General features: G+C 31.5%; 1 protein-coding gene across 16 annotated transcripts in view; it reads left to right on the top strand.

Moving 5' to 3' along the window:
• Nucleotides 1-16,511, top strand: part of LOC145284430 (lachesin-like) — a 1,332,212-nt gene extending 1,315,701 nt beyond the window's left edge. For 14 of the 16 annotated variants that reach the window (XM_080133240.1, XM_080133233.1, XM_080133225.1 and 11 more), the window contains 2 exons: nucleotides 4,657-4,854; nucleotides 11,659-16,511. In XM_080133240.1, the coding sequence (XP_079989366.1) occupies nucleotides 4,657-4,854; nucleotides 11,659-11,765 (305 nt within the window). In that variant the 3' untranslated portion in view covers nucleotides 11,766-16,511. The remainder of the gene's footprint in view (nucleotides 1-4,656; nucleotides 4,855-11,658) is intronic. The other 2 variants (XM_080133226.1, XM_080133228.1) reach the window with 1 other exon arrangement.
• Nucleotides 16,512-17,281: the final 770 nt, after the last annotated feature.

Below are 17,281 nucleotides of genomic sequence, written 5' to 3' on the forward strand. Positions count from 1 at the left end.
ATATGGTTGACTATTTTAAAAAAACTGATTACATATAATGATAGAAGATGTATCGGGACACAGGAATGGGTATGTTTGATCTGGCAGAACGGTGGTTTATTAAAATTGTGGAGTCTGTGTTCGTGCCTGGTCCACAAAGTATGGAAATAAAAAAATTAAAAATGTAAGAAAAAACGTTTACAAGTGTTTTTGATATAGATGTACATAAGAATACTTTGATAAGTATGTTTTAACTTAAATAGGGATGGTATAATAAAATTGTGGGGTCTGCATTCGCGCCTGGCCTCCATAGAATGGAAATAGGCACAACCTTTAATAAAGACTTTTCATATCTATCTGCGTAAGTGTACTTTGATAATTATGTTTCAGTTTGAAGAAATATGGTATAATAAAATTATGGGGTGTTCGTTTGCACCTGCCCTCCATAGAATAGAAATATGTCACAAAGTTTAACAAGGTTTTTTTAATATAGATCCACAGAATATTGTGATAAGTGCTTCAGTGTGAAATGGTATGGTATAATAAATTATAGGGTATATCTATTTTATTTTTACTTTTATCATATTTTGCTTTGGCTTTGATACCCCCAAATTCAACCCAAATTTACAACCCTTCCTTTTCATAACCTATCATACTTTCATAAACCAGAGTCCATTTTCTGTAGGCTGTTTTTGAACACAGTCAACTACGGGTACTTTGGCTAGTGTGTGTATATATATATATATATATATATATATATATATATATATATATTTATATTTTGTGTACAGAAAGTTGTTAGTTGAGACAGGTCATTGGTACCGTCGGTTTCAAGCCCGATAATAAGGCCCGTTTAAGGTATCCTTATCGAGCTCTCTTCAGCCAATATTCGTCTATCTTATAACCGGAAGTGTGAAGTATATATACCTCGCGAATCCACGTTCAAATCTCGTTTTGTTTAATCCCCCCTTATAATTATATATATATATATATATATATATATAATATATATATATATATATATATATATATACACTAGTTTTCCATTTCGATAATGGCGTTTTTAGTTGTTGTTTTTTTTTTTTGTTTTTCATCCCAAAATTCTTGGACTGTTTTGAAAAGATAAGCAAAACCTTTTCAACATCTAAATCATCTGTTTCAGAATTTTTTGATAAGCTTTGATCATCTAAAAATGAATACGATAGTATGTGTGTTATTTTGTGTGTCACACATCTTTTTTCTTCCGAGTGATTGTTGTTTAATTGTTATGACCTTCCATTTCTTGTAATAATTTTACCAAGAATTCTTCATAAGTTTTTTGTTTCGGTTTCGATTGTAGCTGATGGCACTCAAGTTATCTAGTTTTTTTTTTTATATAAAAAAAAAAAAAACTTTATCAAGACTTCATAAGTCTTCGTTTCTGGTTTTGATTATAGCTGAAGGGATTCAATATATATATATATTTTTTTTTTACTTCCTAAGTTTTGGTTTCGGTTTCGATTCGAGCTGATGCACTCAAGTTTCTATATATATAAGCCTGACCGAACAATGGTTGATATGACATAAAAGTTAACTATAACAAAATTAACTTTTTTGATTGGAGGTGAAGCAGATATTAACTGGATTCAGCCGTAAACAAACTCTTAAAAGCTGATCGTAAAAGTTTTAATTAAATTACTTCTGTTTGATAAACTTATTTGAGAATATTTTAGTTTTTATCTAAAAAAATGTTATAAAGCTTTCAATACATATAATATATATGTTTATTTCGCTTGTAACTCTAATAAAGCCAATTCCGCTGCAACCTCTGCCTGCTTGTCAGTCCATGTTTTTGTATGAGTTAATGTATAAATGAGCTAATTTCGTCACGGAAAAGGGTTTTGGTTCACTGATTCAGAACGAAACAAACAGAATTGTTCATTGCCGTACAAATATACAGTTTAGAAATTTGCGTCACAGCTGATTTAACTGGACAAGAAAAGCCCACCCCCTGCTGTGATTTTCCAATCAGTGTATTTTCGTGCAATATTGCTGTGCACGGCATTGTATGTAGCCGACCGCTTGGAGGGCGGGGACAAAAGGCCACGAAAATTATATGATCACTCTCCCGTGTCCTTGTTTGGAAAAGCCGAAAAAGATATCGCAAGGTGTCAGCCAAAGTTTTATTAACAGCTAAGTAGGTGGTCCAGGATATTTTAGATCGGAAAAACCGGAAAAAAAAAACCTGTTCAATACAAAGGGGTGCTACTACAACGCACCGTTTCCTTTTAATATTAAGAGAAAAAATATTATGTGTGACTAAATGTAATATTCTCAAGCCATCTGCACGCATATATATATATATATATATATATATATATATATATATATATATAATTTGTGTGTTTATAAAATAGTGATTGTTGAAAAATAAAGAAAATCAAGTTGTACGTTCTGAAAGGTGTAAATGGTGTTCTTGGCTCCCTCGTGGCTCCCCTGCTGTGATAGTATAAATGAAATATTTTTGTACACTATTGTTCGTCAAAAGAAAATGGCTATTATAAACGGCAACTTGTATAGAGATTAATGAATCAAGATATTTTTTGTTCTTCAAATATATTTAAACCCTGCAGTTTTTGGGGTCGTAAAAACAAATCTAATTTCCTTTTTTTTCATCTCGAATATTTCTTTTTGTATGTGTGCGTGTTTCTTTTAGTTGTTGTTATTTTTTTAATTCCAAAAACAATTCTATGAGACATTTGTTTGCTTTTTTTTATAATATTCGTAATTAAATTCAAGAAAAAAAATCTTGATTCAAAGTTCTTTCTGGAAAGTTTAAAGACATAATAAAACAAACTTAATTTTATTTTGTACTAGCAGGGAGACCCCACATTGCCCGGGTGCAAATGAGAATCAACTAATGTTTCACCCTCTCATACTTTTATTGTCATTGAAATCGCCCATTTTTCAATCAAATCGATTGATTACTAGCTCAAGTGGTGTAACGGAAGAAAGCTTCACATGCCTCGGAATTAGTCTATAAAATTTACATTGCGATGCAAAGAACCTAGTTGCTTTTATAAGACTTTTAGGTAATGGCGTGAATTAAAGTTTAAAATGCAAAAGTCAAGTATCATGGTTCAATTGTGCTTTAAATAAAAATGTTCACTTCGAACCCACCCCCGTCTTATCAAAGAATGTAGTGTTGATTTTATATGCTTGACCTTTCTGCTTGTGCGGTGATAAACATTCTTGATTGCAAGTGTGATCTTGAGCTATATAAGGGTGTTAACATTTGTCAAAATCAGACTTCCTTCTTGTTCGATTTTTTTCAATTTCCGATACTTATTGAAGGCATTTCGATACAAAACCAATCTAAAACACCAGACACATAAAATACGTTTCTCTGAAATTTGAAAAAATTGACCAAGTCGTTTCAGAGTTCACAGGGAACGAACTCACACGCAAACAAAGTTCTTTTTATATACAAGTAAAGATTAAAAAAACCTTATTTTAGAGAAATGACTGTTTTATATAAAAGCAAAGATACGTTTATAGTGAAAAAAATCTATATATTAATAGGATAACATGTGTGTTATTTATTTTGTGTGTCACGCTTACATCCGAGTGATTGTCCTTTAGTTGTTTATATATATATATATATATATATATATATATATATATATATATAAAAGCAAGCAAATTCACTAGAAAGCAACATTCTGAAATAGTTTAAATCAGAAAATTACTTTAACCCTTTTTAGTTTTAATTTTTAAATCACTACAAATCGGACAATTATTCAATTTGAATGAATTTTTATTTTACATTTATTCAGTAATTTGGATTATTTGAACTTTTATTCTCATCTTTGTTGTTATTTTTGTAACATTTCTCCAACCTTCTTCGTGTGCTTCATTTCGAACTTGAGAATTTTTATATTACTTGTATTGATCGGACTGTTGTTTTCATCTTGAGTGTTGTGCAACGTTTCGGTTTGTTTGGCCTTCGACCGTCCTCAGGCATGTTGATTATTATTTGGAAAAGAAATTTCCCAAACAATAACCAACATTGTCTGTACGACTGAAACATTGCACAAATCACACTGAAGGTGGAAACAATAGTCCGATCAATATAAGTAATATTAACAATCAACCTTCATCTAAAAAAATTCAGAACTTGAGAATTTTTGTTTGCATATTTTCTTGCGAAATTTTAGAGGGTGACTTGATGTGACAGATTAGCAAAAGTAATCTGGATCAGGGAATGAAAAAAAAAGTGTACATCGCCCATCGCTACCAGAAGGTCATGTTGAATTTGTTCTGCTATCGTTTGTATAAAATGCTAGTATGTTAAAATTAGTTATTATTGTTCATGTAAACGCATATTTTCAGATGCAATATCAACAAATATCAAGATGAACCATACCCATAGATGTTCGAAGTTTATACATTCTAGTCATCATTTCCAATCTTCTTATAATGTTGTTCAATATTTCTCATTATCCCATATCCTCAATTCGCTGTGGAGCCTTGATAAGTGGTGACTTATTAATAAAAGAAGAAAAATTTCTTCCACGAACATATTCTGCTAACTTATGTTATGAAACTTGATTTCCAATTCCTGGATTTTTAACCAAATTATTTTTTGTTTTATTTTTTTCTGCCATTTTTACGTCAATTTATTTATTTTTTTTACAGAAATTGGAGTGTCGAGTAAAGCCCCAAGTACAGTTAGTTCTGTGAAGCCTGGCGGATATGGTCCCGATATAAACGGCAATGGACAGGTCATTATAAGTTCTAACAATGGTAAAAAACGACCAAATTTTTCAATTGTACCAGATAGTCCTCATCACACTAAGACTACGCCATATGGAAGTGGAAGTGCTCAAATTGAACGTAAGTAATTGAATGTCCATTTCATTCTTGTATCTTTCACTATTGTAAACGGAGCTGACATTTTTTATTTTTTTTTATTTGTCCTGACTTTTTTGTGAGAGGTGATCATTTGTCTTCTCTAAAACCCCTTTCTCAAAGAAATCTCTCTACTATTATTCCCATGGTAAGTGCTCACTGAGCTTCAGTCTTTAGTTCCTCTTCATAAAACGTTCACAGCAAAATCTCGTCTTCCAACCATCTCAAAAAGTTTTTCCTTTCTCCCTTCATGCATTTTTTTTCTCCATCACTTCTTTATATTAATAACTTTAGATCTTATTGCATGTGTAACAGAGGCACTAGCATGTATTTAGCAGCAGCAGCAACCGTATGACACGTTTTTTTTTTACATGGGGGTCACCACTTATCGAGGCCACTCAGGGATAAGGGTTATTGCGTGTACAGTAATCAATGATATAGTATTGTAGTAATCATTAGTATTGGAGATTTGATAGTGTCTTACTTAAGGGGGCGGTTTGTCAGGAATTTGCTTGTTGGATTTGAAGACATCCAAGTTGTAGTCAGGTGGGGAACAGACAAACGGAAGAGAGTTCCACAGTCGTGCACTTCTGAGAAAGAAGCTCTGCTCATGGAATCTACGTTTGGATTTAGGCACAGATAAAGAGTGGGGAAAATTGCTGGTGCACGAAAGTATATCACAGTGAAGGAGAAGTAAAAAAAAAAAAAAAGAAAAAAACGGCAAGCGACGAAAAGCATCAGGCATAATTTTCATAAACAGTTTCTATTTGCCTTTGGAACACAGAAATTCTTTTTACAACTTTATCATCTTCAAATGTGAATAAACCTTTTATTTTATTTCTTTATTTTTTTACATATTTTAAAACCAAGAAATAAAAGTGTGTAGTCCTTAATTTAATGGATATTAATCTTAAATCTAAAACGAAATCAATGTGTTAGTCGTGTATAGGTGAAAAACTCATCCACAGACACGTGTGTGGCATTCTGGTTACATTTTAACAGGGACCCACACATTGCACGCAGAGACAGTCGCAAAGGAACTAGAAGGGAAATTTAACTCGCATGTTTTTTGTAATAAAAAGCCATTTATTTATGGTATTTTCCAAAGTAACTCATTGCATCTTGTTGTAAAAGTTTCTGAGTTCGACATGGAGTTGACAAATCTCTGCTGCGTCAAGCACATGATTATCCTATCACCACACGAGTTTCAAATCTCTCACAGTAGCCCATCTTTGCTCGTTGTCTTACCATGCAGATTATTTTTTTTAATCTTTTTCTTTCTGCTACTATATCTGCAGCCTACCAAATGGCACGCGGTCGTCTAACCAGTTTTTTGTTCAAAGTTCAGATTGTAACTTGTTTACAATTTCCTCTCGCATTGACTCCTGTTTTCTCTCGTTGCTTATGTGGTTCCTCACTGTCACCACACACACACTTTTCGTCGCTTGCCGCCCATGTGTGTCCTTTTTCTTTTACTTCTCCTCCTTCACTGTGATATACGTTCGTGCACCAGCAAGGCTATTTGCATACGTGTCATACGGTTGCTGCTGCTGCTAAATTCATGTTAGTGCCTCTGTTACACACGCAATAAGATCTAAAGTTATTAATATAAAGAAGTGATGGAAAAAGAAATCCATAAGGTAGATAACTTGTATTATACTCTTCAAGTTAAAATGCATGTTTTTCTTACACTATTTGACTTATGTTTAGAAACTACTTATAAATGGTGTATTATGTGATATCGTCCTTGTAAAAATTATTGCAAGCAACGATAATTGCATTTGCAAATCAATCAAATTTGATTTTTTTTCCTAACGACATGGACTAGCAATAAAGAAAAAGGAAATGGCTATTCAAAATAAAATATTGATATTTTAGGATGTAAGCTCTTTAGACCTAAAGTCGAAAATACAAGTCACTTAATTTTGTATATTAGATGAAATCTTTACATTTGTTTGTTAGACTTGATTACACTAAGCATCTCGTGAAAATCAATGACGGCTCCAGTATAATTCTCCTCATCCTCTGAACCCTTTATAATATATAGTTCTTTGTTTGCTTTGCAATTTCTGTAACTTTCATGTTATAAAAAAGATAAATTAAAATGTTTTCTTTCCTGTCTATGTGTGTGCATATATATATATATATATATATATATATATATATATATAACGCTGTACACGTTCACACCCACGTTAACATATCGACACTCGTGACCCAACACGTTATAGCAGAATACGTTGCAAGGAAGACAAGCAATAATCCGACTCAGGGTTTTCTACAGAAACAACGGCATATATTTCTGGATACTTTCCTGAATAAAAGGTGATTGTACTCCTTCGCTCTGACCTCTTAAACGTGATCCACAGTCTGTTCTTTTTATAATCTTTTTTTTTTCCCCATGATGTCACTTCACACACGGCTTGGCATTTGCATACTGCTGCCAAACACGCGTCCGCGCTCTGTTATATATATATATGTGTGTGTGTGTTATAGAGGTCTTCAAAACCTTGGCAAGAACTGTTGAACAAACAATCGAACAGAAATGACATTTTTAAGAGTTTTTTAGAGGCGGCGAACTTTAAATTAAAATAAATTACAGAAAATATTTTATTGTACAAATATGTGGTTTATTTCAAAAATTAAGTTTTCGCATTTGTAATTTAAATAGAATTTCAGACATATGGTCTTTGCGGCTTGTGTGTATATGGCATAATGTAGAGGTCCTATTTTCATAAACTCTTCTGCATCATCACATTGGACACACTGGTTCCTGCGGGATCATCAAAGTTAAACAACGCTGAACCTGGCCAGTACCAGATGGGTGACCATTTGGAACTTCCAGGTGTGCTGTATGTGGTCCCCGCTTATCTGGGCATTGTTCCCAGTCATCCTGGACTTCTCCTTACCACTGGACTCAAGCAGTGCCGATTCAGGAGGGGTGTGGATGGTTATTGCGCAACTCTTACAACACAATTACATGCACAGCTGCCCCTACAGGGGGTATCCTTTGTCTTTTGAGGCTGAACGGAGGCATCAATATGTGTTAAATTAAGCTGTATTTCGGTAATAGCAAATGGAATGTTGTCTTCCAAATGGTTTGTGTTTTGTTTTACATCGTAGATATGAGACCTTAAATATCCTCCCCTAAAATATGAGACCTTAAATATCCTCCCCTAAAATATGAGACCTTAAATATCCTCCCCCAAAATATGAGACCTTAAATATCCTCCCCTAAAATATGAGACCTTAAATATCCTCCCCTAAAATATGAGACCTTAAATATCCTCCCCTAAAATATGAGACCTTAAATATCCTCCCCTAAAATATGAGACCTTAAATATCCTCCCCTAAAATATGAGACCTTAAATATCCTCCCCTAAAATATGAGACCTTAAATATCCTCCCCTAAAATATGAGACCTTAGATATCCTCCCCTAAAATATGAGACCTTAAATATCCTCCCCTAAAATATGAGACCTTAAATATCCTCCCCTAAAATATGAGACCTTAAATATCCTCCCCTAAAATATGAGACCTTAAATATCCTCCCCTAAAATATGAGACCTTAAATATCCTCCCCTAAAATATGAGACCTTAAATATCCTCCCCTAAAATATGAGACCTTAGATATCCTCCCCTAAAATATGAGACCTTAAATATCCTCCCCTAAAAAATGAGACCTTAAATATCCTCCCCTAAAAAATGAGACCTTAAATATCCTCCCCTAAAAAATGAGACCTTAAATATCCTCCCCTAAAATATGAGACCTTAAATATCCTCCCCTAAAATATGAGACCTTAAATATCCTCCCCTAAAATATGAGACCTTAAATATCCTCCCCTAAAATATGAGACCTTAAATATCCTCCCCTAAAATATGAGACCTTAAATATCCTCCCCTAAAATATGAGACCTTAAATATCCTCCCCTAAAATATGAGACCTTAAATATCCTCCCCTAAAATATGAGACCTTAAATATCCTCCCCTAAAAAATGAGACCTTAAATAACCTCCCCTAAAAAATGAGACCTTAAATAACCTCCCCTAAAATATGAGACCTTAAATATCCTCCCCTAAAATATGAGACCTTAAATATCCTCCCCTAAAATATGAGACCTTAAATATCCTCCCCTAAAAAATGAGACCTTAAATATCCTCCCCTAAAATATGAGACCTTAAATATCCTCCCCTAAAAAATGAGACCTTAAATATCCTCCCCTAAAAAATGAGACCTTAAATATCCTCCCCTAAAATATGAGACCTTAAATATCCTCCCCTAAAATATGAGACCTTAAATATCCTCCCCTAAAATATGAGACCTTAAATATCCTCCCCTAAAATATGAGACCTTAAATATCCTCCCCTAAAATATGAGACCTTAAATATCCTCCCCTAAAATATGAGACCTTAGATATCCTCCCCTAAAATATGAGACCTTAGATATCCTCCCCTAAAATATGAGACCTTAGATATCCTCCCCTAAAAAATGAGACCTTAGATATCCTCCCCTAAAAAATGAGACCTTAAATATCCTCCCCTAAAATATGAGACCTTAAATATCCTCCCCTAAAATATGAGACCTTAAATATCCTCCCCTAAAATATGAGACCTTAAATATCCTCCCCTAAAATATGAGACCTTAAATATCCTCCCCTAAAATATGAGACCTTAAATATCCTCCCCTAAAATATGAGACCTTAAATATCCTCCCCTAAAATATGAGACCTTAAATATCCTCCCCCAAAATATGAGACCTTAAATATCCTCCCCCAAAATATGAGACCTTAAATATCCTCCCCTAAAATATGAGACCTTAAATATCCTCCCCTAAAATATGAGACCTTAAATATCCTCCCCTAAAATATGAGACCTTAAATATCCTCCCCTAAAATATAATTGGGTTAAATTTTAGAGGAGGTGACCAGTTGACAGGTTCATTTCTTGAAATTAATCATTAATGAAATGTTTCTCTTAGTAAATTGATCATATTATTTTCAATATGCAAAAGCTGATCGTGTGCTAGTCTCTTCATGGTGAATTGCCAAACCAAGCTGAACACAAAATAACAATAGCTGCCAAATTTGCAGTAAAAAAAATAGTTATCAATTAAAATTTTGCCACCTCTAAAAAAAAAAATAAAAAATAAGCCATCCTATTTGTTTCGGTTATATCAATTTCTTTTCTATTCATCAGAATAACGTTAAAATTCTAATTGTCAATTTACTACAATGAGCTTCAGCTATTTATTTTTTCTTTCTTTTATTCTTTAATTTATCTGTTTTATTTATTTATTCATCTATTTTTTATTTTATTTTTATTTATTTTTAATTTATTTATTTTATGTTTTTTTAATTAAATAATTTATTTTTTATTTAATTAATTAATTTTTTTTTAATTAAATAATTTATTTATTTTTGCGAATCATATATTCAGTTTATCAGTTTTACATGCTGGCATGTGTTGGATGGCTTTTCCAAACTAATCCATCTGCTATTTTTAAATTTTTATAAATTGCATGACCTTATTTTGTAATTGTAGAAGAGACGTGATTTTTACGAAATAAACATCGTCGAATGATTGAAAGTTAAATCTAAATTCTTCTGGCATATGAGAAAGGGAAATCCTTTCAAAGATTTAATCTCTCCTCACTTGAGCAGCGAGAGGACCTAAAGGGGATGAACATTTTTGAGGAGTTTTTCATCGCATTACTTAGTTGAGACCACCTGCAGAAGATGCACCATCATCGTTTTTTTTCTCTCCCTAGAACAGAGGTCATAATAGTGCCATAATGATATTAAATTGCCATGGATAAACTTTCAGGTCTAATACGAGAGTTGTCCCAAAAGTAAAACCTATTTTTTAACTCAAGAAGTTGAAGAGCTACAAACACAGCAATAGTAACGTTAAAGCGAGTGACCTTTTGTGCTCAAGAATTTATTTTTCTACATAGTCACTACCAGGAATTTAATTACATATCTCTGCTTCTGACGCACATTTATGACAGGGGTGGTTTTATTAATCTCACACCGTCAATATCTGCAACAAAGAGATGAAACATTCAAGTCATGAATGCAGTAGTTCAGTCATCATAACAATACAATTTCAATCCTCTCTGGTCCATTCAGGTAGAATAATAAAAAAGAAAAATAGGAAGTTATATTTTTGGAGTGTCTCTTGCATTTCATCCATTCGGGCGGATAAAGGTTAGAAAGCATTTTTGGAACGACTTATGTATATGCATATATTGTATGTGTATTTAGCTGCTTTTTTTTTTCATTTAAGCAAACATAAAAATAACAAAGTTTCCTGTTAAATTGTACATTTACTTTTATGATCTTGTTTGCGTTAAAATCCAAAAATAATAATTGTCGGTCATTTGGTTTTTTCATCTAATAATGCTTCGACAAAGGATGGAAACCGTTCATGATGCACATGGAACTTATATCAAGTTATTTATTTTATTACAAAAATACACGGTCAATATCTGCAACAGAGATATGCAACTATCAGGCCATGAATGTATAAGTTCAGTAATCATAATGCAATTTGCAATCCTCTCTGATCCATTCAGGCGGAATAAAATATAGGAGGCATTACTTTTGGGGTACCACTTGTATGTTTTATATTTTTTTATGGATTGTTGCATTTTGCTATTTTCTTTTGTCAAAAATATTGATGATTGGATGTCCCCACTTTTCTTTGGATCACGGATCTAACCACCGTTCTTGTGTATACTGTTTGTGTACATGTTTGATTCAATTCTAATTAGGTATTATTTTCTTTCCAGAAGGTTTATACACGGATAAAGCAGCCGACTCGTGTTTCACAGTGTCATCGTCCATTTTGACTCTGCTTGCACTCTTGTCCACATTTGAAGTCCTTTCTGTCGCGTGATATTTTCAGTTGGCTGGAAAAATGCTTTTCGGCCTCGTCTCAACCATCACTCCTGCTATTGCCGCTGCAAACTGTGAAAAGGAAAACTTACTAACAACAAGAAAACGCACCAAATTGTGCTGTGTCAAAGGTTAACACTTGCTGTTCGTGCATGGCTGCCCTCTGAACTTTAGGGAAAGAAAAACAAACAAAAAAAACAAACAAACAAAAATAATGAAAACAATTTTTTTTCTCTTTTCATTTTTTTAAAACTTTTTTTTTTCTAACTGCTGCTGCTTCAGATTTCTTCCTGCGAAATACGTTCCAATGATTTTTCTGCCTATGATAATCGGAGGTCACGAAAAAAAAAATCAGAGGTCATGAAGAAAAGTCAAGAAACTGTTAACCAGTGACCAACGACATTAACAAAAATATGAAAACAAAAATGAAATAAAAATGGAAATTGATAATTAAATTAAAAATTAACCTCATAACAAAAAAAAAGCAAAAAAAAAAAAAAAGAATCAGAGATATTAAAAAAAAGAAAAAGTTTTTTTCTTTCGTTTTATTAAACTGAGAAAAAAATTAATTAAAAAAATGTTAAAATAAATAAATCTTCTCTGAAAATTTAAGACAGAAAAAAGAAACATTGCAAAGCAAAAAGTAACCAACAAATTTTGTAAATAAAAATAGTTTCACTTTGAAGAGTGCAAACCCTAACCCAGCCCCCAATTACAAGCCGTTCCTGCTATTCTGTGTATTCGATGCAAGAGGAAATTCTTGCTTTACAGAAACTATGAAGAAAATACAAATCTTGGATTTTTTTCTGTAGAAAATCAAGATGTCTGATAAATATTTCAGTTTAATTTTTTTTTGTTTCCTTTGGGGGTGGTTCTCGAAAAAAAAACAAAAAAAAAAACGTAACAGAGTTTTAAGAAAACGAGAGAAAAAAATACAAAAAAAAAACTGAACGTTGTTAAATGAAATCAATATTTCGTTAAGGTTTGCTCTTAATTTTTGCTTAAAAAAACAACAAACAAACAACTGCATGCCAAAAAAAAAAAATAAAATAAAAATGTATTAAAATGATCTATTGCTTTAATAGCTACATAAAAAAACAACGCTCTCTCTCTCTTACCCACACACAAAGAAATACAATTTAAAATGAATTTAAGAACGATGCAAAATACTGTTATAAAATCTGGTGCAAGATGACGTTTTAAGAGCTCCAAAATTCTACGATTTCTTTCCCTCCTAAAAATGTTTTTCTCCATCTTTGTCTGTCTTTCCTTCGCCCCCCCTCTCTCTCGCCCTCTTCTATCTATCTCGCTTCTTCTGGTTTTTCTATTAGTGCTCCGAAAAGCAGGAATTGCTAGTTGTCTGCGACTATACCATATGCATGAATAGAAATAGTTATGTGGAAATTTTCAATTTCAAAAACCAAAATTCTAAAAGTGAAAAGAATCTAAATTAAAGTGACCAATCAAAAGAGAGTGACCATAAAAATAAAAATCATGAGAAATTAAACCAAAAATATCGAAAGTGACTTCAGAATGAAAAAAGGGGAGATAAATCGTTTTTTTTTATTTCGTTTTTAAATCAACAAAAAATAAGGATTTGATGCTGAACAAAAATAATCGCTATTTTATTCAAATAAAAAAAAAAGCAGTTAGATATAAATAGATGGTTATTTGAATATTCAGACACACACACGTGTGTATATATATATATATATATATATATATATATATATATATATACACACACACACACTATATGAAATAAGAAAAATTGAAGATGAAAATGAAAATTGAACAAATTATAATATTTATTAATCCATCAAAATTTCAAAAAAGGCATCAAAATAAAGCAAAATCTTTTATCATTTTTCTTTATAATTCCTTGTTTGAAATTTTTGTAATTTATTCAATTTTTATTTTCAACATCAATTGTTCTTGTTTTTTTTATTTTCATTGCTCTAATATTGTCTTGATAGGTCCTAATATAAAGATATTTATATTTTGTAGTTTTAATTAGATATATAATGGAAAAAACAAATAAATTAAAAACTCAACTTTTTCTACACAATTCAAAAGCTTTCATAATTATATTTTTAGCGCTTTTGTAAGATTATTTATCATTAAACAAGATATAAGAAAATGTGCGGGTATATGTATATATATGAAGCAACATTTGTAAATTAAGAAGATACGACTAAAGAAAATTTTGCATGGTTATTGACTTTACTTATGAATTCGAATTTATCAATAAGCAAAATATAGGCAAATCTGTGCATATATATAAGTTATAAAAATATATATGGCATTTAAGCTACACAGAATATTCCGCATTTCATCCACTAAGCCTGACGAATCCTGGCATGGATGAAACGCGGAATATTCTGTGTAGCTTATTTGCCATATATATTTTTATAACTAACTACCTAGCGCTACCTACGTATTGATCACTGTTGAAGTAAATACTTAGTTTACGCATAAAATTATACTTTCGTATATTAATTTATGTGATTAAATGGAATATATATAAACTGTAATCATTATTACATTTACCGACATTAAATATTTTAAAGGAAATACATTTGGGAAATTAGTGAAAATTATTTTTTTAAAATTTTCGCCTTTAAAGTTTGTATAAATATCGATTCTGAGCAAAGTAACCTTACTGACTAAACAAAGATGACTACTTAACTCTGAATTGGTATTCACACGAACTTTAAAGACTTATAATTTTGATTAAATGTTAGGTTTTTGTAATGCAAATAAGTTACACATCAATTGGTAAAATAAAATTGTTTTTTTTTCTAACTAATTTCCCAACTATATTTCTTTTAAAATAGTGTTGGTAATATTAATAATGACTGTATGCATATTCATAGCCTTCGGATGATATCTTTATAACAAAAGACAAAATAAAGTTGAGCTTTTTTTTCTGTACATTCATTTTTACCCATTTTGTAAGATACTTCTAGCAATAAATAACAAAATACACATTCATCCTCCAGTGCACGCACACACATCTTACATGCATACAGTACGTCACAATGAAAATTAATACACATGATAACTCATTATTTCATCTTTATTTTTCAGACTCCAATGTTTGAAATAAATATGGCAGCCAGATAAAGATTCTATTAAAAGCCAAGTATATGAAAACATCACCGCAAATTTGGAAATGTAGTTGAATTGATTGAAAAGGAGTTGGTGAGAGCATTTGAAATACATCTGACATGTTTGATTCGTGCCATGTCTTTTAGTCCATTCTGCTTTCTCGTCAATGTTTCTAGTCATCTAAAAAGGACAGCTCCATCTGCTCCACATTTATCGATTTCAAGTGATGGAAAATTATGTCGATGATTTATTTGAAGTTCACTCCTAAACCGTTATTGTACTTCACTCGTTAATAACATTTCCAAGTTGAAGCAAAAATTTATAGACGAATTTATTTTTTTCCAACTCTGGCTGTCCTCATTATTCCAATTATTTAAGTTTGAAAAGAAATGCAAATCTAGTCATATAATTAAAGTATATATTATGTAATTATAATTATATATAATATTATAATTAAAGTATGCGTCCATTTTTTTTTTTCATGCGTAAAATAGGGAATGTTTCGTTGGCGAAAGAAATAGAAACTAAAAGATCCTTTCTAGTTACTTACAAAATGCCTAACTTCTCAAATTGAATTTTTATCCTAGAACTCATTTTTCAAACATTTTTATCATTGTTTCGATATAATACAATAGATGTACACATGGGGATACGCATCGAGAAAATGTAATCGTGTGATATACAGAGAAAAAAAAAAACTAACCCTTTTGATTTCTGAAGTTCTTCAATCTAAATGTTTCATTATTTTTCCAACAGTTATCTCTATTTTTATTGTTTCGCTTTGTATCTTGGTTGGCTGTTTTCATTCGTATCTTGCATCTGGTGATCTTGAATATGCTAAGAAAAGTAATTAGTGACTTCTAAAGATTACTAGATGTGATAGGCTCTTGGAGAATGCTGTACGCACAACATTGTGTTTAGAACAATAACATAGAGACCAGAGTTCGGAAATATGGAACTACTTTTTTTTGTTTGGGGTGATCTACTCTAGTCAATGTGAAAAGGTCGACTAATAGTAACGTTATTAACATTGCAATAATGACTGTCACTCTCTTTCTCACCCTCTCTTTAAAAGTCCTGCGTCTCATTTCTTTCATCTGTTTCTCTCTCTCTCTCTCTCGCTGTCTATATATAATTGTGATCAGGATATGACAATTAAAATGCCCAGCCTTCTGACATTCTTTGACGTATTTGTTTCCTGATGACTGTTTTCTTGGAGAGAAAAAAAAAAAACATCAAACGTAAATTTAAAAAAAAAGGAACCAAAAAAAAAAAATAAATAAAAAATAAGAAATGAAATGCTTCTTTGGGTCTAATCTGATGCCCACGAAAAAAGTCTTTTTAATGGAGAAGAAAGAAAAAGAAAAAAAAACTGATAAAAATATTCTTTTGAGAACCAAAAAAAAATAAAAAAAAAACAATAAGAAATGAAATGCTTCTTTGGGTCTAATCTGATGCCCACGAAAAAAGTCTTTTTAATGGAGAAGAAAGAAAAAGAAAAAAAAACTGATAAAAATATTCTTTTGAGAACCAAAAAAAAATAATCAAGTTATTCCCAGTTTAATAATAAGGATCTGTATCAAGCATGTGTGTTGGGGAAATTATTCTTTTGAAAATACATTGTTTTACTGTCTAAGATATGTGTTCATTTATTTATTAAATTGTTTCGCTTTTTGCCAACTTATTTTACATACATACGTGTCTTTATATGTATACGTGTGTGTATGTATATATATACGTTATGTATACGTGTGTGTATGCATATATATACGTTATGTATACGTGTGTGTATGCATATATATATACGTTATGTATACGTGTGTGTATGCATATATATATATACGTTATGAAACACTAAACGTGCTTTCTTGACTTCATGAATGATTCTGTGGATTCCAAACTTTAGTCAACACTAAATAATTTTAGTATGAATAAAATGTAAGGCCATTTGGTTCTACCATTAAATAAACATTCCAAAAATCGATGACAGTTTCAAAAAATCTAAGACAATCTGAAAAAAGGCCAGAAAATTAAGATAGCATATTTACTATGCAATAAATATTAATAGATATTAGTATCGTTAGGCACTTAGCATGAAGAGCTTTCATATTAATTGGGTTCATCGGACGACTCTTCTCATTTTGAGTGTTATTTTCACAACGTTTCGGTTGATCTAACCTCTAACCTTCTTCAGGCTTCTTTCTGTCGAACAAAAGGGTTCCATTTAAAATTCTGTGCAAATTCCGAAGTTCAACATAAAGATTCCCGAATTAAACCAGATACACCATCGACTGAAAGTTTGTGAAAATCACACTCAAGATGAGAACAATAGTTCGAATAATCCTAATAAGACGAAGAATTAATCCTCAGAAACAAGGTTAAGAGCATTTACTATTTGTATTCTTC

This window comes from Euprymna scolopes, chromosome 9 (assembly GCF_053919585.1).
Source record: "Euprymna scolopes isolate OS-2025 chromosome 9, ASM5391958v1, whole genome shotgun sequence".
Classification (NCBI taxonomy): Eukaryota; Metazoa; Mollusca; class Cephalopoda; order Sepiida; family Sepiolidae; genus Euprymna; species Euprymna scolopes.